The sequence below is a fragment of the Dryobates pubescens genome, chromosome 33 (assembly GCF_014839835.1).
Source record: "Dryobates pubescens isolate bDryPub1 chromosome 33, bDryPub1.pri, whole genome shotgun sequence".
Classification (NCBI taxonomy): domain Eukaryota; kingdom Metazoa; phylum Chordata; class Aves; order Piciformes; family Picidae; genus Dryobates; species Dryobates pubescens.
The window spans coordinates 1,561,801-1,589,204 of NC_071644.1; the positions used below are offsets into that span (position 1 = coordinate 1,561,801).

General features: G+C 55.5%; 2 protein-coding genes across 4 annotated transcripts in view; both read left to right on the forward strand.

Moving 5' to 3' along the window:
• The window catches only part of HP1BP3 (heterochromatin protein 1 binding protein 3), a 32,765-nt gene extending 21,398 nt beyond the window's left edge, over nucleotides 1–11,367 (forward strand). For all 3 annotated transcript variants that reach the window (XM_054175729.1, XM_054175730.1, XM_009911336.2), the window contains 7 exons: nucleotides 673–753; nucleotides 2,637–2,791; nucleotides 3,713–3,803; nucleotides 4,477–4,636; nucleotides 8,325–8,436; nucleotides 10,108–10,248; nucleotides 10,968–11,367. In XM_054175729.1, coding sequence (XP_054031704.1) covers nucleotides 673–753; nucleotides 2,637–2,791; nucleotides 3,713–3,803; nucleotides 4,477–4,636; nucleotides 8,325–8,436; nucleotides 10,108–10,248; nucleotides 10,968–11,244 — 1,017 coding nt within the window. In that variant the 3' untranslated portion in view covers nucleotides 11,245–11,367. The remainder of the gene's footprint in view (nucleotides 1–672; nucleotides 754–2,636; nucleotides 2,792–3,712; nucleotides 3,804–4,476; nucleotides 4,637–8,324; nucleotides 8,437–10,107; nucleotides 10,249–10,967) is intronic.
• Nucleotides 11,368–16,143: 4,776 nt separating this feature from the next.
• On the forward strand, nucleotides 16,144–25,693 carry SH2D5 (SH2 domain containing 5). The gene is made up of 9 exons (XM_054175874.1): nucleotides 16,144–16,997; nucleotides 17,164–17,244; nucleotides 17,351–17,425; nucleotides 17,638–17,781; nucleotides 17,878–18,081; nucleotides 22,925–23,093; nucleotides 23,184–23,280; nucleotides 23,387–23,546; nucleotides 25,363–25,693. The coding sequence occupies exons 1-9, from the start codon at nucleotides 16,914–16,916 to the stop codon at nucleotides 25,570–25,572; spliced, it is 1,224 nt and encodes a 407-aa protein (XP_054031849.1). The 5' UTR covers nucleotides 16,144–16,913; the 3' UTR covers nucleotides 25,573–25,693.
• Nucleotides 25,694–27,404: the final 1,711 nt, after the last annotated feature.

Below are 27,404 nucleotides of genomic sequence, written 5' to 3' on the forward strand. Positions count from 1 at the left end.
CTAGAGCCCAACAGCACTTCAGCGTTGTCCTGTCCACCAGACCCTTTGCAGGGCTGTCTGCTGTGCAGGTGGTGTAGCCTTGCAGCAGCATGTGTCTTCCACCTGAGTCTAGCAACACCCCTTCTGCAGCAGCACTTGGGTTAATGGTTGGACTCAGTGATCTGCTGTCTTAGGAAGAAATTCTTCCCAGCAAGAGAGATTGGCCATGGGAATGGGCTGCCTGGGGAGGTGGTGGAACCACCATCCCTGGAAGTGGTTAAAAGAGGACTGGATGGAGCACTCAGTGCCATGGTTGAGTTGATTAGATGGTGTTGGGGGACAGGTTGGACTTGATGATCTCAAAGGTCTTTCCCAGCCTGGTCTCAAAGATCTCAAAGATCTTCTCCAACCAAAATGATGTTGTGGTTCTCTTTCTTCTAGCACTGGGATTTATGCCTGTGATAGCTGTGGGGGCCTCCTGGGCAGCACAGCAGAGCATGTTGTTAATGTCTGGCTGTGGTTTCTGATCTTGGTGATGTGTCAGTGGGCTCAGATCAGGCCTCTGCCATCACAGCCCCCTGCCAGGGTGGCTGCATTCCAGATCTGTCTGGTGATGTCTCTTCATCTCTTTCAGGCTGTTGTTACTGTGAGTGACTTTCTTACAGACTGAAATGGATTTCTCTTTCCAACTAGGTGAAAGGAAAAGGAGCTTCTGGCAGCTTTGTTGTGGTATCTAATGCAGGAAAAACTGTTCCAAAATCCAGAGACAGAAAGGTGAGATGGATCACTTGAAACACCAGCACTCTGCACTGCACCACATGGATCTTACCAAGGGCTTTTGTGTCTAGCCCCAGCCCAAACAGTATTCTCCTCCTTGCTGCACTGTCCCTCCCCAAGTACAGTAAGGAAAACACTCATTCCACTGGAGTGAGAAATTAAAAGCAAGTGAGAGGATCAAAATCTGAGTCCTAAACCCAAGCCCTGGGCTTTGGTTCAGAGGCAGAAAACTCAGTGGCCATGAAGCTCCTCTCCTGCCTTTCCCTGTCAGAGAGAGATGCCTCTCAGGTGTTGGAAGAGAGCTTCCTGCTGCTGCTGTTTCATTTGTTGCATGGATCAATGGAAGCCTCCAGGACTGTCAAAGGAACATTCTTTTCATCAGCTGTGAGGGCAGAGGGAGGAAGAGGAAAACACCCTAAGGTTTCTGTTAGAAAGCTGCTGCTGGGTGTTCTGAGGGAGTAAAATGGGCTGTGGGGCCTTAAGAGCCTCCTCCTTCCCAGGAGCTGTGGTCCCAGCAGCGCTGTTCTCCTCTCCCTGCTGTGCTGGGTGTAGGAAACATGTTTCCAACTCTGCAACTACAAAACTCTGCTGGAACTGCTGCTCCCCTTCCAGCTTAGGCAGGTGAAGCCAGAGAGCACTGTACCACCTTGGGGCTTGTCCCTCTGTGACTGGGGAGACCAAAAGCCCTGAAGCTGAGGGGGGACAGGGACTCACTGGGTGCCAGGGCACTGAAGGAAAGGCGTTGCAGTGTAACTTCAAACAGAGCTCACTGGCTCCACCAGCAGCTGGAGCAAGGCCCCTGCTAACACATCACTTTTCCTGTTCCCAGCCTATCTTTGTCTTTGTTCTGAGTTGCTTCTCTGTGGTGCAGCAAACCAAACAGCTTGCTTTTGTTTCTGGTGAATTCAGCTCCCAGCCCAGCAGCTGTCTGGGTGAGCAGCACCCTCATCCGTCTGCCTGCTTGCAAAGCTGCTGCTCTTCAGCATCCAAATCATTAAACTGCAGCACATTATCCCAGTGTCTCTTTTGTGTGAAGAACAGACTGCTGGAAAGAACAAGACTGGTGGTGGTGGTTGGTTTGGTTTTCCCCCTCCCCAGTCACTTCCTCCTCAAAGTAGCAGAGGGCTGGAGGAGAATTCAGAAGGGAGTGTTCCCTTCAGTCAAGATTCTGTTTTGTCATGAAAGGAACAGAAGCCCTGCACTCCCCTTTAGCTGTTTGTCTGGGGGAGGATTTGCCCTGTGTGAACAGCTCTTGCCTTTAGCTTTTGAGCTCCCTCTCAGCCCTGTGTCATTTTCACCTGTCTCACCCAACAGCAGCAGGGGAAAATGGCTGCAGATGGAGGAAGGAAGTGGCTGGAAATGCAGATCTTGTAGCGTTAGGATGAGGGCAGCGGTTTGAAACTGGTTGGACATCAGGAGGAAGTTCTGCACAGTGAGGGTGGGGAGACACTGGAACAGGTTGCCCAGGGCTGTGGTTGAGTCTCCATCCCTGGAAAGATTCAAGGTCAGACTTGCTGTGGCCCCGGGCAGCCTGGTCAAGTCTGGAGGTGTCCCTGCTGAGTGCAGGGGGGTTGGCCAAGATGAGCTCGGAGGGTCCCTCCCACCCCGAGGCAATCTGTGAATCTGTGCTGTTAAATACCCAGCAGTTGACACTGGTGAAACATTCCTCCTGCTCCCCTGAAAGCTCCAGCCACATTTGCTGGATCTCACTCAAGCTGTTCACCTTCTGAAGCTGTTCACTGAAAGCTCTGCCTTACAGAGCTTTGTTTTCCAGCTCTGGGGCCAGGGTCAGGAGCACTTCTCCTCCTCTGTGCGTTGCTGGCTCAGAAAAACTCCAGAGTTTTAGACCTCACTGATGGCTAAAAGTATGTGTATTGCAGAAAAGCACTTCAGCCTCCCCTGCAGAGCAGCAAGTCAAGCTGGAAGATGTCCTGCCCCTGGCTTTCACTCGCCTCTGTGAGCCCAAGGAAGCTTCTTACAGCCTGATCAAGAAATACGTGTCTCGGTATTACCCCAAGCTCAAAGTAGATATCAGGTAGGTACAGGAGCACACAGGGCTGAGGAGGAGCAGTGAAGAGCAGCCTTCCTCTGGCTCTGCCTCTCAGTTCAGTATTGCAGCTGGCAGGTGGTGCTCTGGGAGCTGGAGCCTGCGGGAGAGCTGATACTGGAGAGAAGAGACCAACCCCCCCCCGGGCTCCTGTGTCACCAGGGGAGGTTTAGGTTGGACTTGAGGAGCAATTTCTGTCCTGCAAGAGTGGCCCAGGCTGTCCAGGGAGGTGGTGGAGTCACCATCCCTGGGGGGTCTTCAAGAAACCTGTGGCCATGGCACTTGGGGACATGGTTTAATGGCTGGTTGGACTCCATGATCTTCGAGGCCTTTGCCAACCCACCCAGTCCTGTGGTACTGTAAAGGCTCTGCCTTCCCTGCATCCCTCCACACCCAGGCTTTGTTCCTGATGCCCACAGCAGCATTGTGCCACTCAACCTCCACCCAAAAAACCCCAGATGCCTTTAGTGGTGTGGATGTGAAGGTCTCCCCTTGAGACCTTGTCCCACTTGCTTCTGGGTGCTGTGGCTTACAGAACCCCCGAAGTTTGCCCATCCAGAGCTGCTCAAGGACGTGAGGACAAAGCACATCTAGGCAAACCCTGTGCATCACCTCCCACAGGGGCTTGTGCTCAGCCTCTCGTTTGTGAGCCGAGTCCAAAGGTGCTTTCTGCAGGGGGTGAAGCTTGTCTGAGGAGGCAGCGACCCCAGGCGAGCGCTGCGGTGGCTTTCCCCTGGCGCCGCTGTGGCGCTGCGCTCAGCGGCTGCTGACAGCTCTCCATTAAGGTGTCTGCTCGCAGGCAGGCGGCCCCCTGAGCACGGCTGGGCTCGCTCCGGCACGCCTCGCTGCTCTGTTTGTTTGCTAAGCTGTCGCTGTGTGTCACTAAAGCTTTCTCCTCCTCTGTTTCAGACCCCAGCTGCTGAAGAACGCCCTGCAGAGAGCTGTAGAGAAGGGCCAGTTAGAGCAGATCACAGGCAAGGGAGCGTCTGGGACATTCCAGGTCAGAGCCAGAGTTCATCTTGTTTTGTTGGCTGACCGCCAGCCTTGGACTCAAGTTAACCTGCACTTCCCCCCTGCTTTCCTGGGGACACCTTTCTTCAGCAGCCTGGCCTGTTCAGGAGCTGCCAGACCCTGAAGCAGGAGGACTTTGACTCTCCTCTTGCTCTGCATTTCTGGAGCAGACCCTTCCTCGCTTAGCATGTGCTCCCCAGGCTGCTTCAGCTCTGACTCACTGGCACAGTAGGGGAGCTGGTGGGGTAAGCTCTCCTCTCCATCACTGCCTGCCAGTGCAGCAGGTGCCCCAGCTGCCTGCAGTGCCTTCTCCTCACGTCTGTGCCACGCCAGTCTCTTGGGCACATTTGCTCTGAGGGGCAGAGAAAGATCCGATGCCTCGCCTTCCCCGAGCGACAGGCCTCGCAGCTTGCCACATCCTTGTGGTGTGTTTGGGGCCTGGGACACTGTTACCAACCCAAAGCCCTCCTCCAGGCCAGCTGCCTGAGCAGGCCTGGCCTGTGCTCCCAGCTGGGAGAGCTGCCTTCCCTCGGCAGGGTTTTAATATCCAACGTATCTGTGCTCATGCAGGAGCGCCGACACACCTGCTGCAGAGGAGCTTGTCCTGACCTGGTTTGGGAGAATTTTGTCTTGATGCTTTTCTCTTCCTCCTTGGAAAATAGCTGAAGAAGTCAGGGGAGAAGCCCCTGCTGGGTGGGACTGTGATGGAAGATGCCATCCTGTCTGCTATTGCGGCCATGAACGAACCGAAGACCTGCTCCACCACAGCGCTGAAGAAGTATATCCTGGAAAACCACCCAGGGACCAACTCCAACCTGCAGGGTAAAGTAGCCAGCCCTGTGCCACCTCCCTTCTGCCTGCTGAAAGAGCCCTGCAGCTGCAGACGCCTAGGCAGCACCTCTGAACTGCTCTGTTGGGCTTGCTGGGGAGCTGACAGCTGCTCAGCTCTTTGTGCTGCAGAGCTGCTCAGTGGGTTTCGTTCCCATCCGCTCTTTTCAAGCCTGACAAAGGCTGTTTCTGAGGCAGAAAGCATCTTTCCCTCCTCTACAGCACGTTCCCAGGAAAGGGGAAGAGCATTCAGATAGTTTGTTTGGTTTCAGTCCCTAAGCTGATGTAATCTGTCTGTGTTTTGAAAGGCTGCAGCTTGGCATTAAGGCAGCTCCTTGCTGCTTTTTGTTCAGGGAACTTGCTTAGGCTAACTTCAAGGAAGAGATCCCAAGCACCACTCTTGCTGATGTGTTTGAGCTTCTCCTTTGGCTCTGAGTTTAAAAGGGCAGGCAAGTGAGCAGAGAAGCAGCCTCAGCCCTGCAGGTTGTTAAGGCCAGGCTGGGTGTGACTCTGAGCAACCCTGATCTAGTGTGATCCAGGGGGGTTGGAACTGGCTGATCCTTGAGGTCCCTTCCAACCCTGACAATTCTCTGTTGTATTTGGGAAGGGCTCTGGCATCTCTTTCTTCCCAGGAATGACACTGATGTCTGCTTTGACTTTTGCATGACCAGCAGCAATGCCAACAGAGACTTCACAGCAGATCTAGTGGCTCATCTGCATTATCTGCTCTCAGCCCTGCTGCAGTTTAACAGAGGCTGGAGGGCATTTGAAGCAGGTGGAGCTCACAGATCACTTTGTTACTGTGGTGTACAGAGCCACAGAGATGCTGAGGGACCTGGAGCAGCTCTGTGGGGAGCAAAGGCTGAGAGCCCTGGGGCTGAGAGCCTGCAGAAGAGCAGCCCCAGAGGGGAGCTGAGCAATGCTCAGCAAGAGCAGGAGGCTGGGGCCAGGCTGGGTGGGGGGCACTAGTGCCCAGTGACAGGACAAGGGGCAATGGGCACAAACTGGAACCCAGGAGAAGAAACTTGTTGGGTGTGAGGGTGCTGGAGCCCTGCAGCAGGCTGCCCAGGGAGGTTGTAGAGTCTCCTTCCCTGGGCTAGCTGCTGTGGGTACCCTGCTTTAGCAGGGGGATTGGACTGGATGATCACCAGAGGTCCCTTCCAAACCCCAGCACGCTGAGACTGTGTCACAGTGCTGGTGCCATCCCTCAGGACATGGGGCCAGAGAGTGGGTGACTGATTCCACACTCCCCAGCATCAGCAGGGCTCTTGAGTGCAGAACTTGCCAACACCCAGAGGGGTGCAGGTTCCCTGGCAGCTATGTGGGCTAGAGAAGTTGCCTGAGGCCTTCTGCCATTTAGAGACTGGTGTGAAGTGTGGCTTGCTAATCCTGGGCAGGGAGGAGAGTTTCCAGGCTTACTAAGCCCTTGCAGGCTTTGTCTTCAGGACTGTTGGAAATTGCTCTGGACCTTGGAGGCCTGTGTTGAGCCAGCCCTTGGAGCTCCTCAGTCTTGCAAGGCAGATAAGGGAATTTCAATGTGCAATCTGTTGTTTTCTTCTCCTCCATTGCATGAGAGGATGTGGCATGGTCCCAAGTGATTCTCTGGCTCTGAAATGTCAGTTCTTGATAAAAGCCCTTTTCAGGAGCACTGAGTAGGTGGTTGGGGTGAACACCTTTGCATGAATCACACAGAGGAGGTTCAGGTGACAGTGCTGCCAGCATGTTTTGGGGTCTTCTCTCTTTTCATGCCTTGAGTGAACCTCTTGGGGCAGGCCTTGCTTTTCCTTTGGTCTGGAGGTCTCAAGCTGCACCAGGGGAGGTTTAGGCTGGAGGTGAGGAGAAAGTTCTTCCCAGCAAGAGAGATTGGCCACTGGGCTGTGCTGCCCAGGGAGGTGGTGGAGTCCCCATCCCTGGAGGTGTTCAAAAAAGGCTTGGATGTGGCCCTTGGAGCCATGGTTCAGTTGTCAGGAGCTGTTAGGTATTAGGTCCTAGGTTGGACTGGATGATCTCTGAGCTCTTTTCCAACCTTATTTATTCCATGATAAATATGTAAATGTTCCCTCTCATTCAGGCTGCAAATAGTTTTGAGCTGAGTAAGCAACTTCAGCCCTTTGCCAGAGACAAAGACCCCCCTGTACTTGCACATCTGTGGTTACAGTTCTTGCTCAGCAGGCAACAGAACAGAGAACTGGATTCAAAAGTGCATCTTACTGAGTCCTAGACCAAATGGTTTCCCTTTTTGAAAAGGAGCAACTCCAAACCCAAACACAGAACAGGGAAAGATGCAGCACATGAGAAGTGTAGGCTAGGAGGAGGGGGAAAGCAGGGTAAAGACCCTCTGGGGAACAGGCTGAAGAAAGCTGAGCCTTGGGTTAAACCTGGACAGAAGGAATTCCCTGCTGCTGCTGCTGTGTTCATAAAGGAGGATCCCTGGATCATGACATCAAAACCATGAAGAGTTTTTGACTTGGGAGAATGTAAAGCCCTCCCCACTGAGTGTTGAGGAGCAAGCACACTCTTGGCTTTGTGCCTTGATGGGAAATTAGCTCTTGAGAGAATTAAAGACCTGCCAGATCTTGTACATGCAGTGGCCTAGCTGGGCCCCACATGCAGCAGCTGCTCTTGGCTGGGTGCATGTGGTGATGTCTTCAGTGGCTTTGGGTCTGTGCTGCTGTTCCATTTCTCTGTAGCTGTCCTGAGCAAAGGAGACTCATCCTGACTCTCCCTGTCTGATTTTGGAGAGCAGTGAGGGTAGACAAGTGGATGACACCAAGTTTGGGGCAGGAGTTGATCTGTTAGAGGGCAGGAGAGCTCTCCAGAGGGACCTTGCCAGGCTGGACAGATGGGCAGAGGCCAACAGGATGGCATTCAACAAATCCAAGTGCCAGGGGCTGCACTTCGGCCACAACAACCCCAGGCAGTGCTACAGGCTGGGGGCAGAGTAGCTGAGAGCAGCCAAACAGAGAGGGACCTGGGGGTAGTGGTTGAGAGCAGCTGAAGAGGAGCCAGCAGTGTGCCCAGGCAGCCAAGAAGGCCAAGGGCATCCTGGCCTGCAGCAGGAAGAGTGTGGCCAGCAGGAGCAGGGAAGTCCTTGTGCCCTGTGCTCAGCACTGCTTAGGCCACACCTGGAGTCCTGTGTCCAGCTCTGGGCTCCTCAGGTTAGGAAAGAAGTTGAGCTGCTGGAAGGTGTCCAGAGAAGGGCAACAGAGCTGGGGAGGGGTCTGGGGCACAGCCCTGGGAGGAGAGGCTGAGGGAGCTGGGGTTGCTTAGCCTGGAGAAGAGGAGGCTCAGGGGAGACCTTCTTGCTCTCTGCAACTCCCTGAAGGGAGCTTGGAGCCAGGTGGGGGTTGGGCTCTTCTCCCAGGCAGGCACCCAGCCCCTGAACAGGAGGACACAGTCTCAAGCTGTGCCAGGGGAGGTTTAGGCTGGAGGTGAGGAGAAAGTTCATCCCAGCAAGAGAGATTGGCCACTGGGATGTGCTGCCCAGGGAAGTGGTGGAGTCCCCATCCCTGGAGGTGTTCAGGAGGGGATTGGATGAGGCCCTTGGAGCCATGGTTTAGTTGTCAGGAGGTGCTGGGTGACAGCTTGGACTTGCTGAGCTCTGAGGTCTTTTCCAACCTGGTTGATTCTCTGACAGATGAACACAACCTTTCCCTGATTTCATTTCTCTTTCACTTCACAGTGCACCTACTGAAGAGAACCCTGCAGAAGTGTGAGAAGAATGGCTGGATGGAGCAGATTTCTGGAAAGGGATTCAGTGGAACCTTTCAGCTTTGCTTCCCTTATTATCCCAGGTAAAGAGCTTGGCTGCAAAACAGTGTTCAAGTGTCACACAGGACAGGCAGAGAGCAGTGCTGAAGCTCTTTATCTGCAGGGAAGTTTGGAGGGTTTAAGAACTGATGAACCACAACATTGCCACCCATCCTCTAGACAAGGACAGGAACTGAGTCACTGTGAGCAGGCAAAGCTGGCTGCATTAGCAAGGGAAGATTCTAAGGGCAATAATTGGCCTCAGTGCTCTCAGGTACTCTGTGGTGATGCTGCTGCTGTTCTTGCAGGGTTCAGCTTTGTTTCAGTGTTCCTCTGCTAAACCAGGTTGGCCTGAGCAGGTCTTGGGGTGGTGGTGTTACTGCAGGGCTGCTCCAAGGGGAGGACCCAGCTGTTTGCCTTCCTTAATGCTGATGTGGAGGGGAGGTGGGAGGAGGGAAGATGACCTAGATTAGCTACCTTGAGACTAAATCAGCCTTGCTGCTCCTGCTGTGGGCCTGTATGGTGCTGGGCCACGTGGAGCCCGGAGATGGTGGTTTGCTGTCCCAGGGTGAGCCAGATGGCAGCATAGTTATTAAAGTCTCTGCCCCCACACCTTTTAGAATAGAATAGAATTAACCAGGTTGGAAGAGACCTCAGAGATCATCGAGTCCAAGCTGTCACCCAGCACCATCTGATCAACTCAACCATGGCACCAAGGGCCTCATCCAGGCTCTTCCTAAACACCCCCAGGGATGGGGACTCCACCACCTCCCTGGGCAGCACATCCCAATGGCCAATCTCTCTTGCTGGGAAGAACTTGCTTCCTCACATCCAGCCTAAACCTCCCCTGGCACAGCTTGAGACTGTGTCCTCTTGTTCTGGGGCTGGCTGCCTGCCTGGGAGAAGAGACCAACCCCCACCTGGCTCCAACCTCCCTTCAGGGAGTTGCAGAGAGCAATGAGGTCTCCCCTGAGCCTCCTCTTCTGCAGGCTAAGCAACCCCAGCTCCCTCAGCCTCTCCTCCCAGGGCTGTGCTCCAGACCCCTCCCCAGCTCTGTTGCCCTTCTCTGGACACCTTCCAGCAGCTCAACCTCTTTCCTGACCTGAGGAGCCCAGAGCTGGACACAGGACTCCAGGTGTGGCCTAAGCAGTGCTGAGCACAGGGCACAAGGACTTCCCTGCTCCTGCTGGCCACACTCTTCCTGCTGCAGGCCAGGATGCCCTTGGCCTTCTTGGCCCCCTGGGCACACTGCTGGCTCATGTTCAGCCTACTATCAACACAGGGCCAAAGTCCTCAGTGGCTTCAGCCTGCATTCAGGGTCACCAACATCTGATCTTTGTTGTCCACCTTCCTGTGTCTGTGCAGGAGGAGTGATGGGGAAGAGAGAGAGAGGAAGGGCAGCTTAGTTCCTGGTGCAGAACACAGAATTAACCAACACCATCTAATCAACTAAACACCTCCAGGGATGGGGACTCCACCACCTCCTGGGGCAGCACATCCCAATGGCCAGTCTCTCTGTGCAGAGCTTCCCCCTAACCTCAGCCTTGTCAGGCTTGTGCCACTGCAGAGAGTGAGCAGTGGTGGTTCAGACTGCAGCAAGCACAGAGATCCTGGGGGTGTTGGGAATATCTCAGCTTGCTTGGGTTAGCCAAGGCTTGCTGCCCCTGGAGCTGTGTCCTCAGCAGCAATTCCCACTGACAAGAACCCTTTTGTAGCCCAGATGTGCTCTACCCAGAGAAGCAGCAGGATGAGGACTCTGAGGAATCCGATGAAGACGAAGAGGAGGAATCTGAGGACGAGGAAGAGGAATCTGAAGAGGAAGAGTCTGAGGAGGAAGAGCCACCACCAAAGAAGAGGTATGGCAGTGTGAGAGAGAAGTGGATGAAGCAGAGGTGCTTGTCACAGCTGTAGAGCAGAGGGGTGGTCATTTATGCAGGAGGCTGTTGCTCAGAGGTGCCTTGCTCTAGGAACACTGATCTCCCATTCCAGCATTTTGAGCTTGTCTCTGGTTGTTTTTCCCCTCCAGATGAGGAGAGAGCCAGAGCCTGTGGTTGGTCTTTGTATTGTCTCCTGAAGCCACCTTTTGAGCTTTACAGAAGTGTCAGGTTTCACGTGGGACTTCTTGTACTGAAGTGTTTCCTCAGGAAGAGTTTTCCCTCTGGTATTTGCAGTCCTGTGGTCAGATCTGAAGCTCGGGATGTAGGCTTGAGATCAGTTAAGTGCTAAGATCCCCTTTAGAGAGGAGAGAAGAGTGCTTAGGTCTCTTAACTGTTCTGACAATTGACTCTGAGTCCTTGTCATTACTTGGATGTTTATGTGGCTAAGGAAGGAGCTGGAAACCTCTCTGGCAGAGCACTGTGGGGATGGAGAAGTGCTTAGCCTGGCAACATCCAGCAGAGGAGTTCTGGCTCGTTAGGATTTAGCTAATGAAATGTGCTGCTGCACAAAGGAACAGCTGTGGGGAAGGAGGAGGATGCCAAGATCTGCCTCATCGATGCACATTGACGACAGCAGCTCTGCTCTGAGTAGTGTTTGTGCCTCCTCTGAGCTCTTGTGCTCTCTCTCTCTCCGACAGGATGCAGAAGAGGCCACCCCCCAAGGCCCGGAGCAGGGCCCCTCCCATGAAGCGAAGGGAATCCAAACCCAAGCCCAGGAAAACCCCCGCAGCCCACCGGGGCAAAGCCAAGCCCCCTCCCAAGGTGAAAACCCCTGCTAAGAAAGCCAAACCAGCAGCCTCAGCCATCAAGAAGCCTTCTGGGGGCAGCTCTTCCAAAAAGCCAGCAGCCGGCGGGAGGAAGGAGGTTGCCAAGGGCAAGGCCACCATGAGGAAATCCCTGCGGGCAAAGAAGTAGAGGAAGAATCTTTCCCAACCCTCAGGGGGTCCTCCTGGGCAAAATCCACAGCCTTGTTTTCTAAGTCACCCTGCATTTGTATTTTAGTTCTGATGCTTCAACTCTTCTTTCATTTCTTTTCTTTTTTTTTTTTTTTTTAATTTGTCTTTTCTTCTCCTTCTTGAACGTTTGGGGGGGGGGGAGGGGGGGGGAGTGAGGGGGGAGGGGGAACCAAAACGAAAGCACCACAACAAAGAAGCTGAAAGCTAAACTCAACCAACCCCAGTTTGCTGTGCCTGGAGCTGCCCCTCCCCTGCAACAAATCATCTTTAGTTTCTGCCAAGAAGTGTAGGACTTTTCTAGGCCATATGTAATCTGTACATTTTATGGTGTTCCTCTTGGGCTGGGAGGTGGGGGGAGGGGAAGGGGAGGGAGGGGGGAGGGGGGAGGGGCTTTCAAAACTTCTTCAAAGAAGATCTTTTTACTCTTCAGACAGCAGGAACAGGATGATTGGGGGAATGTGATTCTTAAGGAGGAGGTGCAGCCAGCAGCAGGAGAGTTCCTCCCTAGATCCCCTGCATGACGAGGTCCTTAACGCTTCTGTGAAGAAGCAGTGTAAATACAGCACTTGCACTGAGCCCTGGAGGTGCTCCTGATGGGCTGAGGGGATGGCACCTTCTGCTCCTCCAGGCCAGCCAGGTTTGTGTGACAGCAAGGCAGACCCCCCCCCCCGGGCCCTTCCAGCCAGGGTCTGGCCCTGGAGGGGCGGTGCTGGGTTAGGTGGGTGATTCCAATTCGTGTTCCCAAGGCCACTTCTGCTCCCTGGGAAAACCAAAATATATTCCAGAAGTCTTCTCCAGTCCAACCTTGACTTGTTTTTAAGAGGGGAAGAGCCTGAGTTTGTTTACCCCTTTTTTTAAAGAGAAGTTGGAGAGCTACACAATTGCTAATGTAGAGCTGTTGATAAGTGAAGAACATGCAGTTTGCTACAATAAAATGAAACTAGATTCCAGGCCTGCTCCTCTGTGTCCTTTCTTCTCCTTGCCAGCTTTCTTCTCCTGGAAGTGTAGAGAGGAGGGAATTACAGTCAGCAGAAAGGCAAATGTTGGTCAAAAGTACCTTGCCAGCCTGAAAACCTCGGGCTGTTTCTGCCTGAGCCCCTGCCAAGCTCTGTAGCTGGACAGACCTCTCAGCTTTTCCTTCCCTGGTTTCTCTGGAGACAAAGGTGAGCCAGAAGAAAGCTCTGTTTGAACCTCATGCTGCTCCTCTTCTCCCTCTGCCCCCCCTGTCAGTGGGCACACAAAAAAGACTGGCTGAAATCATGCCCCCCCCTCTTGCCTTGCTCAGCCTGTGTTTGGGTCGTGCTCTGCCACATCCCTGCTTCTCCCTCGGACAGGGCAGCGCCGGCGACTGGGGTGAGACCTGGCAGCCTTCCCTTAACCTGCTTCAGGAGAGAGCTTTGCACCTACCCTGCTGAGAGGAGTGCAGGTACCTCTGGAAACACCCTGGAAAAGGAGGAGAAAATAGCCTTAGTGAATGGATTCTTTTCAGCTGCCATCCCAGTGTGCTGCTGCTGCCCCCAGCAACTGGGAGTGACAAAGTCCTGATAGAAAGACCCTGAATTGTTCCCAGCCCTGTAAGGGAGGGCAACCAGCGGCTTGAAGAAAAATCACAGCTGCTGGGGACCTGGGAGAGTGAAAGCCCTGATCAAAGAGCAATCCACAGGGATGGAAAACAATTAGAAACCTTTATGGCTCTTTCCTGGGGCTACTTTTACCCAAACTGAGGGGGGTTTCTTGCAGGCAGGGTTACAGGGAGGGCTGTTATGTCATTGGGGTCTTCTGGGGGAGCTCAGGAGGGTATTTTTAGGGGACAGGGAGCTCGGTGGGGTATTCCCTGACAGAATTGTCAGGGTTGGAAGAGACCTCAAGGCTCATCCAGCTCCAACCCCCTGCCATGGGCAGGGACACCTCACACCACAGCAGGCTGCTCACAGCCACCTCCAGCCTGGCTGCAAACACCTCCAGGCAGGAGGCTTCCACCACCTCCCTGGGCAACCTGTGCCAGGCTCTCACCACCCTCCTGGGGAACAACTTCTTCCTCACATCTAATCTAAATCTCCCCTCCTCCAGCTCGGATCCATCCCCCCCAGTCCTACCTGACAGCCTCAAAAGTGCCTCCCCAGCATTCTTGGCAGACTCACAGGACTGTCAGGGTGGGAAGGGACCTCAAGGATCATCTGGTTCCAGCCCCATTCCTCGGGGGTGAGGAGCTCCCTGGGCCGTGTCTGGGGACAAGAAGCTCAATAGGTTATTTCTGGAGAGGAGCTGTTCAATAGGTTATTTCTGGGGATGATGAGAACTCAGCCAGCTCCAGGGCATTTTGTGACCTCCCCTTTCCCAGTGACATTCCCACCCCACAGGGGTGTGGTAAATCACTGCTCTGGATGATGCTGGTTTTCCACACGTGGTCAGGGTTGAGGTTTGCTGTGGGGCACTTTGCACTCAAGGGTGGATGCTACAAACTGCTCATCACCAAACCTCCTTGACAGCACAAGGGCCAGTGGGTGGAAGTTGAGGCACAGTAAGTTCCATGTGAGCATGAGGAAGAATTTTTTTCCCTGTGAGGGTGGCAGAACCCTGGAGCAGGCTGCCCGGGGGGGCTGTGGAGTCTCCTTCTCCGGAGATATTCAAGACCCACCTGGATGTGTTCCTGTGTGACCTGCTCTGGCAGGGGGTTGGACTTGGATGAGCTTTGAAGGTCCCTTCCAGCCCTTTGGTTGTGGTTGCAAGGCTGATTAGGTGGTTTCTGCACACTGAGCCAACAGGAAGAGCCCTGGCTCTGGTTGTATTTCACCCAAGGGACCGATCCTCGCTTCCTGGGAGCAGCAACTGGGATGGAACGGGAAAAACCTTCATCCTGTGGCAGCTCTGCTGCGTGTTCAGGGAGGTTCATACCAGCTCTGCCGCTCCCTCTGCTCCAGTCTCTGCTTCCTGGCCAGACTGGGCTCCATTCTGTTCCTTCTTCAGCCCCATCTGGCCTGCTTTGTGTCGGCTTTCCGCTCTCTCTGCGCTCTCCTCCCGGGACAGCTCGCGGCGCCGCCAGGCAGCTGGTGCTGGCAGGGACCCAGAGGGTGAGCACTGCATTAGGGAGCCTTTTCCTCACACCTTGGGGTGCAAGACAGGGATTGTTGGGTGCACCCCAAGGGTTAGATCCCCTCTCTCCTCCCTAAACTGTTGCTTTGCCTTTCCAGTGATTGTGGGGCTGGGGGCAGCCTTCACCCTGGCTGGCTGGAGGGTTTGGGGGATCCATGGCTCTGGGTTTGCATGGAGGCTGGAGCCATCCTTTTTCTGGGCAGACAGCAGTGGACATAACCCTGGGGAATTCAGAAATCGGGGTGAAAAGGCTCTGAGCCAGTATTCCATGGGGAGCACTGCATCCAGTTCTGCAGCCCCCAGCATAAGAAGGGCATGGAGCTGCTGGAGAGGGTCAGGAGGAGGCCAGGAAGATGATTACAAGGCTGGAGAACCTCCCCTCTGGGGACAAGCTGGGGGAGTTGGAGTTGTTCAGCCTGGAGAAGGCTCCAGGGAGACCTCAGAGCAGCCTTCCAGTACTTGAAGGGGCTCCAGGAGAGCTGGGGAGGGACTTGGGACAAGGGCTGGGAGTGCCAGGACAAGGGACAATGGCTTTGAGCTGGAAGAGGGGGAGAGAGACTTCAGCTGAAGAAGAAATTCTTTCCACTGAGTGGGGGGAGACACTGGACCAGGTTGCCCAGGGAGGCTGTGGATGTCTCCTCCCCGGAGGTTGCTGGATGGGACCTTGAGCAACCTGGGCTGGTGGGAGCTGTCCCTGCCCACGGCAGGAGGGTTGGAACTGGATGAGCTTTAAGGTCCCTTCCAACCCAAACCGTTCTATCAATCAATGACTCTCTCTGCGTGTCCGGGTTGGCAATTGCTTCTCTGCTGGGCATTGCTGGAGGGGTGGAGGGGAGGGGAAGGCACCAGAGGGGGGGGAGAAAAAACCAATCCTCCTCAGCCGCGTTTTCCAAAACGCCGGAGCCTCGCTGCTCGCCGTCGCTTCCAAGTAACGGAGCAAGCCGGGGAGGCAAATTGCAGTGATTCATCGCGGGCAGATCGGAGGCAGGAAACGGGAGTTTGCCGCCTGCCCCGTGCCCGGCGTGGGCTCGGTCTCGCCGAGGCCTGGCTGCCGCCGAGGCCCTGACGCCCACGGGCCGAGCGCCCCTGCGCCGCGGCGGGGAGCAGCCGGGGGAGCCCCGCGGGGGAAGGCCAACCGCTGGCGGAGGCCGAGCGCTGGAGCCGGGGATTTTTCGCCTGCGTTTCTCCCGGAGCCTTCGGAGCCAGCTGCCCGTGAGCCGGCAGGAGCACAGCGGCAGGGGGGGCCCTCGGGGTGCCGCGCTCCGCTCCCCAATTCTGGGGGGCGTGCTCCCCTCCCCTGGGGACCTCCAGGGTGGCCGGGGGCTCGGGGGGGGGGCTCCATTGAGAAATGGAGCGTGGGAAAAAGGGGGTGGGGCTTGGGGGCTGCCTGCCTGCGGATTGGCTGAGGGGGGAGAGACCCCCGAAATTGGAGAGGGGCAACCCTGAGCGCACCAACGGGATGGGGGCACCGTAGGGACCCCCTCCACGCCGTTAGGATGAGCGTGGGGCAGCCAGCCCCCTCCCCTCCCCCCTTTCCCGGTGCTTGCAGCCAGGGGTTGCGGCGTAGCCTCGGTGACAGGAGCGGTGCCGGTCCCAGCCCGGTCGGGGCTGCGGCGGGCGAAACCCTCCTGGTGGCGGAGGGGGGCCGGCTGCATCTCTTGGTGGCTGCTCAGGCTGGAAAAGCAGCCCCAGACCTGCTGCTGGGGGTTTGGGGATCATCCCAAAGGACAGCCGAGGGATTGTCGGTGCTGCGTGGCCGGTGGGGAGTGGGACAGAGCACTGTGGAGGGTGGGATGGGGGAGATCCCAAAACCTCAGTGGGATTTGGGGTGTGGGACTGCCTTGCTTGGGGACCGGACTGCATGCTCAGGGTGTGGGGAGCACTTTTATCTTGCTCGGGGTCAGCACAGTGGGTTTCATGCATCGTGGTTGGGGTTGGGATCTGAAGCCCCTGACATTGCTTTTGGGTTCAGGAGGTGGAGACTACCTGCATCCCGCTCCGGGCAGGGACGTGGCACCTTCACATGGTGCTCAGGGGCAGAACATGGGGGGGACATGCTCTGGGTCAGGCTGCTGGGACCCTTGATGGGGACTGGGGCATGAGGACCTTCGCAGCAGGATTGGGGTCAGACTGTGGGGGCCCTTGCATGGTATTTGAGGTCACAAGGAGAGCCTCATGCTGGAGTGAGGATGAGGAGGACCCTTGCGTGGGAGTTGGCCATGGGGATCCTTGCCCTGGGGCCAGGACTTGGGGACCCTTTCGTTTGGGTTGGTAGGAGGGACCATCAGGGCCAGCACTCGGGAACATCGGCACTGGGGTCAGGACCTGGAGACCACTGCACAGGTCTGCAGCATCTCCCTGGGCTCAGCAGGCTGGAAACAGCGGTCAGTGAGGGCAGGTTGTGTCTGTCCCCTCCCTCCTCGCAGGGACCGTGACCAGGCTGCTTAACACCCTGGGTGGCTCCGGATAGTTCCAATGCGGTACTGGCGTCTTTTAACCCCATCCTGATCCAGTGTCCCCCCAAACCCTGCTGCCATGAAGAAGAAGCCAGCCAATGGGAGGGGGCTGGATCCTGCACTCCCCCAGCAGCGATCCCGGGGCATCACCAAGCCAGCAGAGGTGATTTACACATGGGGGGCCACCCTGAGAATGAGGTTTGGGTGTGGGTACATCCCTGTGACCCCCTGAGCCATCACCTCAGGGTGCTCTAGTTGCCCTGGGGGGCGCAGCTGCAGCATCGTGGGGGGGTTGTTGCTGACACGGGTGGGATTTTACCCCCCCCCAGTACGTGGGTTCCTTCGTGGTGGAGAACTTGGACCTGCAGCAGCAAGCAGGACGTCTGGAGGAGCAGCTGCGGGCTCTGAAGGTCAGGCACCCACGCTGCTCCCCCTGGCTGGGAAACGGGGGGACCCCAGAAGTTGGGGGGGACCCGCAGGTAACAAGGCCTCCAACACTGCTTCTCTCTTGGCCAGGACTGCCCCAGGAGGAGGTTGGTGCTGCTGAGGTTCAGCTTGCAGGGGCTGAAGGTCTATGGTGCGGATGGGGAGGTAGGGGTGCCCCGTCATGGGGGGCTCGGGGAGGGTCGTGGATGCTGGGGGGGTGCTCTCTTGAGCGTTGCTTCTCGCCTGGGAACCTGCTCTGTATTTGCAGGGCTGCAGCTTGCCGTGCAAACAGGGGTGAGCCCAGCACCGCTTGCGGCACACGTGGGGGTCCAGCGGTGCTCGGTGCCAGTGACCCCCCCCCGATCTCGTCCGCACAGACGCTGCTGATGGCTCACGCCCTGCGCCGCATCCTGTACAGCACCTGGCGCCACGCCGACCGCCAGTTCGCCTTCGTGGCCCGCAACCCCCGCAGCGCCCCCAGCAGCCTATTCTGCCACCTCTTCGTGGGGCTTCCCGGCGAGGTGCATGGCCCAGGCCACCTCCCCCCTCCCTCGCCCCCCAGCCGACTCCCCTTACTACTTCTGAAGTTTGCCCTTCGCTTCTCTTGCCTCGCCCAGGTGCAGACCCTGCACCACTTGCTCTGCCGCTCCTTCCAGCTCAGCTACCTCCAGGCCCACCCTGAGGAGCAAGCAGCTGAGGGGGACCCCCCGGGGCTGGGGGTGCTGCGGGAACCCCTCAACCCTGAGGAGGTGTCGCGCAACGTCAACGCCCTCGTCTCCTTCCGCCGCCTGCCCGCTGCCCTCGGCTCCTTGGGCACAGGGGTAAGTGCACCCTGCCAGGGTGCTGGATGCTGCTCCACCAGCCTTGGCACAGCCTCTCCCTGCGTGATGGGTTCACACATGGGACTTCTGTGTGGCATTTTGCATGGTGCAGCTTTGCACGATGCGGCTTTGCACGGTGCCTTGCACGGTGCCTTGCACGGTGCCTTGCACGGCTTTCTCACACAACCTTTTTATCACACAGCACCACAGGGCACTTTCTGCAGGGCTTTTCTTTATGCACGGTGGTATTTGCACAGTGTTTTGCCTGGTGCCCCTTGCACAGCCTTTTCTTGCACAGCCTTTTCTTGCACAGCCTTTTCTTGTACAGCCTTCTCTTGCACAGCCTTCTCTTGCACAGCTTTGTCTTGCACAGTCTTCTCTTGCACAGCTTTGTCTTGCACAGCCTTGTCTTGCACAGCTTTGTCTTGCACAGCTTTGTCTTGCACAGCTTTGTCTTGCACAGCCTTGTCTTGCACAGCCTTTTCTTGCACAGCCTTTCCTTGCACAGCTTTGTCTTGCACAGCTTTGTCTTGCACAGCCTTTCCTTGCACAGCTTTGTCTTGCACAGCCTTGTCTTGCACAGCCTTGTCTGGCACAGCTTTGTCTTGCACAGCCTTTTCTTGCACAGCCTTCTCTTGCACAGCCTTGTCTGGCACAGCTTTGTCTTGCACAGCCTCGTCTTGCACAGCCTTTTCTTGCACAGCTTTGTCTTGCACAGCCTCGTCTTGCACAGCTTTGTCTTGCACAGCTTTGTCTTGCACAGCCTTGTCTTGCACAGCCTTGTCTGGCACAGCCTTGTCTGGCACAGCCTTTTCTTGCACAGCCTTTTCTTGCACAGCCTTCTCTTGCACAGCCTTCTCTGGCACAGCCTTGTCTGGCACAGCTTTGTCTTGCACAGCCTTTTCTTGCACAGCCTTCTCTGGCACAGCCTTGTCTGGCACAGCTTTGTCTTGCACAGCCCTTTGCACAGTGTGTTATATTGCACAGCACAGTCTTGCACGGTGTTTTGCATGGTGCCTTGCATGGCTTTATCCTGCACAGCCCTTTGATGACACAGCAGCACCTGCATGGCATTTTTAGCACAGTGTTTTCTCCCACAGCACGTTTTTGCACAGCCATTTCCTTGCACATGTTTGTACAGCGTTCCCCTGCACATGGGTAGATGCACAGCTTGTTGCATGTCCCTGCCTTGCACAGTGCATTTTTAAGTGGTGTGCTGCATGGCTTTTCTTGCACAGCAGCATGTGCAGGGCACTTTCTCTGCAGGGCATTCTTTTGCACAGTGATTATCTGCAGGGCTTATTTTGCACAGTGTTTTGTTGCACGACTTTTTACCTGGCAGTTCCTGCACAGCATCTTCTTGCACAACTCTTTGCACGGTGTGGTGTTGGACAGCACCTTTTCTTGGCCTGGTGTCTTGCACATCTCTTTCTTGCACAGTGATTCCTTGCACATAATTTTCTTGCACAGTGATTTCTTGCACATCACTTTCTTGCACAGCAGCTTCTTGCACATCATTTTTATGCACAGTGGTTTCTTGCACATCATTTTCTTGCACAGTAATTTCTTGCACATCACTTTCTTGCACATCATTTTCTTGCACATCTCTGTGTTGCACATCAATTTCTTGCACATCAATTTCTTGCTCAGTGATTTCTTGCACATCACTTTCTTGCACAGTGATTTCTTGCACATCTCTTTCTTACACATCATTTTCTTGCACAGTGATTTCTTGCACATCACTTTCTTGCACAGTGATTTCTTGCACATCTCTTTCTTACACATCATTTTCTTGCACAGTGATTTCTTGCACATCAATTTCTTGCACAGTGATTTCTTGTACATCTCTTTCTTGCACAGTGGTTTCTTGCACAACACTTTCTTGCACATCTCTTTCTTGCACAGTGGTTTCTTGCACATCATTTTCCTGCACAGTGGTTTCTTGCACATCACTTTCTTGCACAGTGGTTTCTTGCACATCATTTTCCTGCACAGTAGTTTCTTGCACATCACTTTCTTGCACAGTGGTTTCTTGCACATCATTTTCCTGCACAGTAGTTTCTTGCACATCACTTTCTTGCACATCATTTTCTTGCACAGTGATTTCTTGCACATCTCTTTCTTGCACAGTGGTTTCTTGCATATCATTTTATTGCACATCTCTTTCTTGCACATCATTTTCCTGCACAGTGGTTTCTTGCACATCTCTTTCTTGCACAGTAGTTTCTTGTACATCTCTTTCTTGCACAGTGATTTCTTGCGCATCACTTTCTTGCACAGTAATTCCTTGCACAGTGGTTTCTTGCACATCATTTTCTTGCACAGTGATTTCTTGCACATCAATTTCTTGCACAGTGATTTCTTGTACATCTCTTTCTTGCACAGTGGTTTCTTGCATATAATTTTCTTGCACATCTCTTTCTTGCACATAATTTTCTTGCACATCATTTTCCTGCACAGTGGTTTCTTGCACAACACTTTCTTGCACATCTCTTTCTTGCACATAATTTTCTTGCACATCATTTTCCTGCACAGTGGTTTCTTGCACATCACTTTCTTGCACATCTCTTTCTTGCACAGTGGTTTCTTGCACATCATTTTCCTGCACAGTGGTTTCTTGCACATCTCTTTCTTGCACATCACTTTCTTGCACATCTCTTTCTTGCACAGTGATTTCTTGCACATCACTTTCTTGCACAGTAATTCCTTGCACAGTGGTTTCTTGCACATCATTTTCTTGCACAGTGATTTCTTGCACATCACTTTCTTGCACATCTCTTTCTTGCACAGTGATTTCTTGCACATCCCTTTCTTGCACAGTGATTCCTTGCACAGTGGTTTCTTGCACATCAGTTTCTTGCACAGCAGCTTCTTGCACATCTCTTTCTTGCACAGTAATTCCTTGCACAGTGGTTTCTTGCACATCATTTTCTTGCACAGTGATTTCTTGCACATCTCTTTCTTGCACAGTGATTTCTTGCACACCAGTTTCTTGCACATCAATTTCTTGCACATCACTTTCTTGCACATCATTTTTATGCACAGTGATTTCTTGCACAGCAGTTTCTTGCACAGCAGCTTCTTGCACATCACTTTCTTGCACAGTGATTTCTTGCACATCCCTTTCTTGCACAGTGATTTCTTGCACACCAGTTTCTTGCACATCAATTTCTTGCATATCACTTTCTTGCACATCATTTTTATGCACAGTGATTTCTTGCACATCAGTTTCTTGCACAGCAGCTTCTTGCACATCACTTTTCTTGCTCAGTGATTTCTTGCACATGACTTTCTTGCACAGCAATTTCTTGCACACTGATTTCTGCACGTCACTTTCTTGCACGTCCTCCTTGTACCATTTCTTTGCACAGTGGGAGATGCAGACCACTTTACATGACCTTTCCTTTTGCACAGCAGATTCTTGCATGGCTTCTAGCATGGCTTTTCTTGCACAGCAGCACGTGGAAGGCTTCTCCCCTTCCCCCCCCTCCCCAACTATTTACCTGGTAGTTCTTGCATGGCCTTTTCCTGCAAGGCCTTTTCCTGCATGGCCTTTTCTTGCAAGACCTATTCTTTCAAGGCCTTTTCCTGCATGGCCTTTTCCTGCAAGGCCTTTTCTTGCAAAGCCTTTTCTTGCAAGACCTCTTCCTGCATGGCTTTCTCTTGCACAGCATTTTGTGTTGAGGCTGTTTGCATGGCAACTTTTGTTTGCACAGCAGTTTTGCATGGAGTTTTTCTGCAGCATTTCCTCCACAGGATGTTTTGCAGTGTCTTCTGCCCAGCATTTCTTGCAGGCCATGCTTATAAATAGCATTTTTGACAGGATTCTGATTGCCTGGTGGCTCTTCTTGGCATGGCCTTTCTTGCAAAGCATTTCTGCATGATGGTGTGAATCACAGAATTGTCAGGGTTGGAAGGGACCTCAAGGATCAGCCAGTTCCAACCCCCCTGCCATGGGCAGGGACCTCTCACACTAGAGCAGGTTGCTCACAGCCACATCCAGCCTGGCCTTAAAAACCCTTCACCCAGCACTGCCAGGGCACCACTGAACCATGGCCCTCAGCACCACAGCTCCAGGGCTTTGAAACCCCTCCAGGGATGGGGACTGCAGCACTGCCCTGGGCAGCCTGGGCCAGGCCTTGACAAGCCTTCAAGGGGAAGAAATTGTTCCTTGTGTCCAACCTAAACCTCCCCCAGGACAACGTGAAGACATTTCCTCTTGTCCTATGGCTTCTTCCTTGGGAGAAGAGACCAACCCCCACCTGGCTTCAGTCTCCTTTCAGGCAGTTGCAGAGAGACAAAGGCTCTATAAGCAATCAGACATCTAGGAATCAGAGGCAAAACTTCCAGGCAGGAGGCTTCCACCACCTCCCTGGGCAACCTGTGCCAGTGTCTCACAACCCTCATGGGGAACAACTTCGTCCTCACATCCAATCTCAATCTCCCCTCTTCTAGTTTTGCTCCACCACCTCCTCCCCAAGTCCTATCAGTCCCTGACACCCTCAAAAGTCCCTCCCCAGCTTTCCTGCAGCCCCCTGCAGATCCTGGAAGGCCACAATGAGGTCTCCTGGGAGCCTTCTCCTCTCCAGCCTGCACAACCCCAACTCTCTCAGGCTGTGCTCACAGCAGAGCAGCTCCAGCCCTCTGCTCCTCCTCGTGGCCCTTCTCTGGGCACCTTCCAGCACCTCCAGCCCTTTGCATGGTGTTTGGCACAGCCTCTTTTGCCCAGTGAGTGTTGGTTTTGCACTGTTTGCTGTGGCGCTTTCGGGGTGGCGCTCCGTGTGCCAGTTCACACAGCTGGAGCCCCCCAGAATGCGGCTCACAGCCCTGTCCCTCACCCCAGGAGCGGCGACTGGAGGCGGAGGGCAGAGGCAGCGCCTGGCGCCCGGGGAACCCCTACTGCTCCCCGGTGCTGGTGCGCAAGAAGGCCATCCGCAGCAAGGTGCTGCGCTCCGGGGCCTACCGCGACTGCGGCGCCGACGGCCAGCTGCACCCCCGCGACGCCGGTGAGTGCCGGAGGGGCGTGGAGGGCACGGGGCACCCCGCTTTCCTGGGCTTTCTTGGGGGGCAAAGAGGGCATTAAGGGGCTCCCGCTGCAGCAGCAGGATGCGAGAGCAAAGGGGCAAGGAGCTTGGCCTTCCTCCCTGAGAACGAGAGCGTCCTCGCCGAGAGCGTCTGGGCCTTCGCCGGCATCGCCAGGTGAGCGCCCGAGCACCCCACTGCCCGCCACGTCCCTCACGTCCCCCCACTCCTCACCACGCCCCCTGGTGCCCTGCCCTGTGCCCACCCCCTGCCTTGTGCCCAGGGACGCTGGCATCGCGCTGCTGCGGCAGGACGTCCCTGGCGCCTTCCTGCTGCGCCCCGAGCCGGGGCTGCCCAAGCGCTGGTGCCTGTGGGTGCGGACACCCTGCGGCGTTGTGCCCTACTGCCTCTTCAGGACCCACCAGGGCAGGTTCTGCGTGGAGGTGAGGGGGCTGAGTGGGGGCATTTGGTGCAGGGGGGGTTCTTTGTGGCTGCAGTGGTGGGTAGCTGCACCTGGGTGTGTGCATTTGGTGTGGGTGCATGGGTGCAGCCATGCCTTCCACGTACTGTGAGCTCACTTGGTGCATGGGTGCATGGGTGCACTGCTGTGCAGGTGCATTTGGTGCAGGGGTGCACCTGTGTATTTAACACTCTGTAAGCTCACTCAGTGCATGGATGCACAGCTCTGTGGGTGCATTTGGTGCATGGGTGCACCTGTGTATTTAACACTCTGTAAGCTCACTCAGTGCATGGATGCACAGCTCTGTGGGTGCATTTGGTGCAGGGGTGCACCTGTGTATTTAACACTCTGTAAGCTCACTCAGTGCATGGATGCACAGCTCTGTGGGTGCATTTGGTGCATGGGTGCACCTGTGTATTTAACACTCTGTAAGCTCACTCAGTGCATGGATGCACAGCTCTGTGGGTGCATTTGGTGCATGGGTGCACCCATGCATTCCACATACTGCAAGCTCACTTTGGTGCATCGGTGCATGGATGCACTGCTGTGCAGGTGCACTTGGTGCATGGGTGCATCCGTGGATTTAACACTCTGTAAGCTCATTCAGTGCATGGATGCACTGCTCTGTGGGTGCCTTTGGTGCAGGGGTGCACCCATGCATTTAACACACTGTAAGCTCCTTCAGTGCATCAGTGCATGGTATATGGGTGCATTTGGGGCATGGGGACAGTTGTTCCCTGGTTGCAACAGTGCAGTGTTTGCATACCTGTGTGTGTGCATTTGCTGCATGGGTGCATGGGTGCACTGAGATCTCAGGGTGTGCTTTTTGTGCCTTGTTGCATGTGCATTTACTGCTCCTGTGGATTTGATGCGCTCAGGAAGTTCATTTGGTGCAGGGCTGTATGCTTCCAGTGTTGCACCAGTGCAGAGGTGTGTGGGTGCACTGGTGGAGAAGTGCCTTTGCTTTGTCAGTGCATGGTGCACACAGGTGTTTGCTTAATGCTTACCCAGGTGCATCTCTGCAGGGGTGCCCAGGGGTGTTGGTGCATGGGTACTTTGATTGGTGGCTGCATTGGTGCAGGGGTGCATCTGTTCATGCTGCAGGGGGGTGGGTGCCTGGCTGTTTCCATGCTTTCTCTGCAGTCCCAGTTGGTTCCTGCATGCAGGAGTGCATCCATGCAAGTGCACATGGTGCATGGGAGTGTTGAGGTGATCCTGTTTGGTTGCACAGGTGTATCTGCATTGGGGGGGGGGGCACCTGTGCAGGTGATTCATGGCTCAGTGCACAGGGTGCAGCTGTCTGTGCATGCACCATGCACAGGGGTACATCAGCACAAGCATGCAGAGGTGCAGTGGGTGCAGGAGTGTACTGCAGGAGTGTCTTTGATTCACGTGCTTGGATGCATTGGGCTAATGGGTGCATGGTGCACAAACACATGGGTGCCTCTGGTGCATGGGTGCACCAGTGCACAGCTCCATAGGTGCTTGGCTGACTGGTGCATGGGTGCCCCTGTGCATGGCTCCATAGGTATTTGGTTGACTGATGCATGGGTGCATATGTGCATGGCTCCATAGGTGTTTGGTGCATGTGCATGGCTCCTCAGGTGTTTGGTGCATGTGTGCATGGCTCCATAGGTGTTTGGTGCATGGCTGCATTCGTTCAGGGGCACCTGGGTGCACTGGTGCGTGGGTGCCCGGCACCCATACATCCCAGCAAGGACCCTTGGGGGCTGGGGCCTCTGCCCGAGCGGTGCCCTCACCTCTGCCTCTCTCCCCGCGGCGCTTGGCCCCGCCGGCAGCACTCCAGCGCCGAGTTCTCCAGCGTGGCCGCTCTCCTGACGCACTACTCCGGGGCACCGGGAGGCTGCTTCTGCCGCCTGGCCCCCGGCCGCCGCAACCCCGGCTACGAGGAGCAGGACCCCGGCTGTGAGGAGCAGGACCCCGGCGCCTGGGGAGAGGCCGCCTGGGCCCCCGCCAGCCCCATTGGGGTGCAGCATGAGCGGGGCTAGACCTGGGGCCGCCCCCCGCAATCCCCTCGAGCTTTAAACCGCTGCCGTCTGCCTTATTTATTCCCTCTCCCGCGGGCTGTGTGCGCTGGGCGGGCTGCAGGGCGCCGCCGCAATAAACGGCTCTGTGCCCCCGAGCAGAGGCCTCCTCTTCCCTCGGCGCTCCCCTGCGCGCCCCTGCACACGCTCGTGTGCCGGGCACCCCCCTGAGCTTGCCCTCCCGCCGTGCCGTGCCCCTGTGCCCTCCCGCTGGCACACACGTGTGTGGCACTGTGCGGGGCGCTCCTGCGCTGCCGCCGCACCCCCAGGCCTGCATCGCTGCTGGGCTGCAGGGCTGCACTCCTGAGCTCCCATGCAGGCACAGGCTCAAGCCCAGGCTCAAGCTCCTGCAGCTGTACAGTCACGCTTCTGCACACTTGGGCACTCATCCTCTGTTGTGCACTCATCCTCTCTTGGGCACTCTCATACACTCATCCTCTTGTACACTCACCTTGTGCACTCACACTCTTGTGCACTCACCGTCTCTTCTGCCCTCACCCTCTTCTGCCCTCACCCTCTCTTCTGCCCTCACCCTCTTCTGCCCTCACCCTCTTCTGCCCTCACCCTCTCTTCTGCCCTCACCCTCTCTTCTGCCCTCACCCTCTTCTGCCCTCACCCTCTCTTCTGCCCTCACCCTCTTCTGCCCTCACCCTCTCTTCTGCCCTCACCCTCTTCTGCCCTCACCCTCTCTTCTGCCCTCACCCTCTTCTGCCCTCACACTCTCTTCTGCCCTCACCCTCTCTTCTGCCCTCACCCTCTCTTCTGCCCTCACCCTCACTTGTGCACTCAGCCTCTCCTGTACACTTACCTTGTCTTGTGCACTCACTCTCTCTTGTGCACTCACTCTCTTGTACACTCAGCCATCATCCTCACACACTTGCACTCCCCTGTGTTTGCAGCCTCAAGCCCTTCTGCTCCTGCACCCCTGTGCACTGCTACAGTCACACTCTTGCACACTTGTGCAACTGCACACCCATGCACTCACCTGCTCTTGCATGCTCACCCCTGTGCACCAGCACATCCCCATGACCATGCACTCCCATGCATTGCAGTCTCAACCTCTCCTGCTCTTGCACCCCTGTGCAGTTGTGCAATTGCACTCTTGCATGCTTGGGCAGTTGCACACTCATGCTCACCCCCTCTTGCACACTCAGCCACCATACTTGTCAATTGGCACAGTTGTGAACTTGTGAAATTGCTCTCTCATGCACTGGGGGTTGCACACTCATGCACTCACCTTCTCTTGCACACTCAGGGGTCACCCTCATGCACCAGCACATCTGGGCATGTGTGCAATTGCAATTGTTCACCTCAGCTTTCCCTCTGCTCCCTCAGCCTTGGCCAGGGCCTAGGGATTTACCTCAGGTTTTCTCTTGCTCTGTCCCTCACAGGCCTGTCCTGGCTCCCCAGAGTCACCCCAGCCCTTGGCTCCCCAGGGTCACCCCAGCCCTTGGCTCCCCAGAGTCACCTCAGCCCTTGGCTCCCCAGAGTCACCCCAGCCCTTGGCTCCCCAGAGTCACCCCAGCCCTTGGCTCCCCAGGGTCACCCCAGCCCTTGGCTCCCCAGAGTCACCCCAGCCCTTGGCTCCCCAGAGTCACCTCAGCCCTTGGCTCCCCAGAGTCACCTCAGCCCTTGGCTCCCCAGAGTCACCTCAGCGCTTGGCTCCCCAGAGTCACCCCAGCCCTTGGCTCCCCAGAGTCACCTCAGCCTTTGGCTCCCCAGAGTCACCTCAGCCCTTGGCTCCCCAGAGTCACCTCAGCCCTTGGCTCCCCAGAGTCACCTCAGCGCTTGGCTCC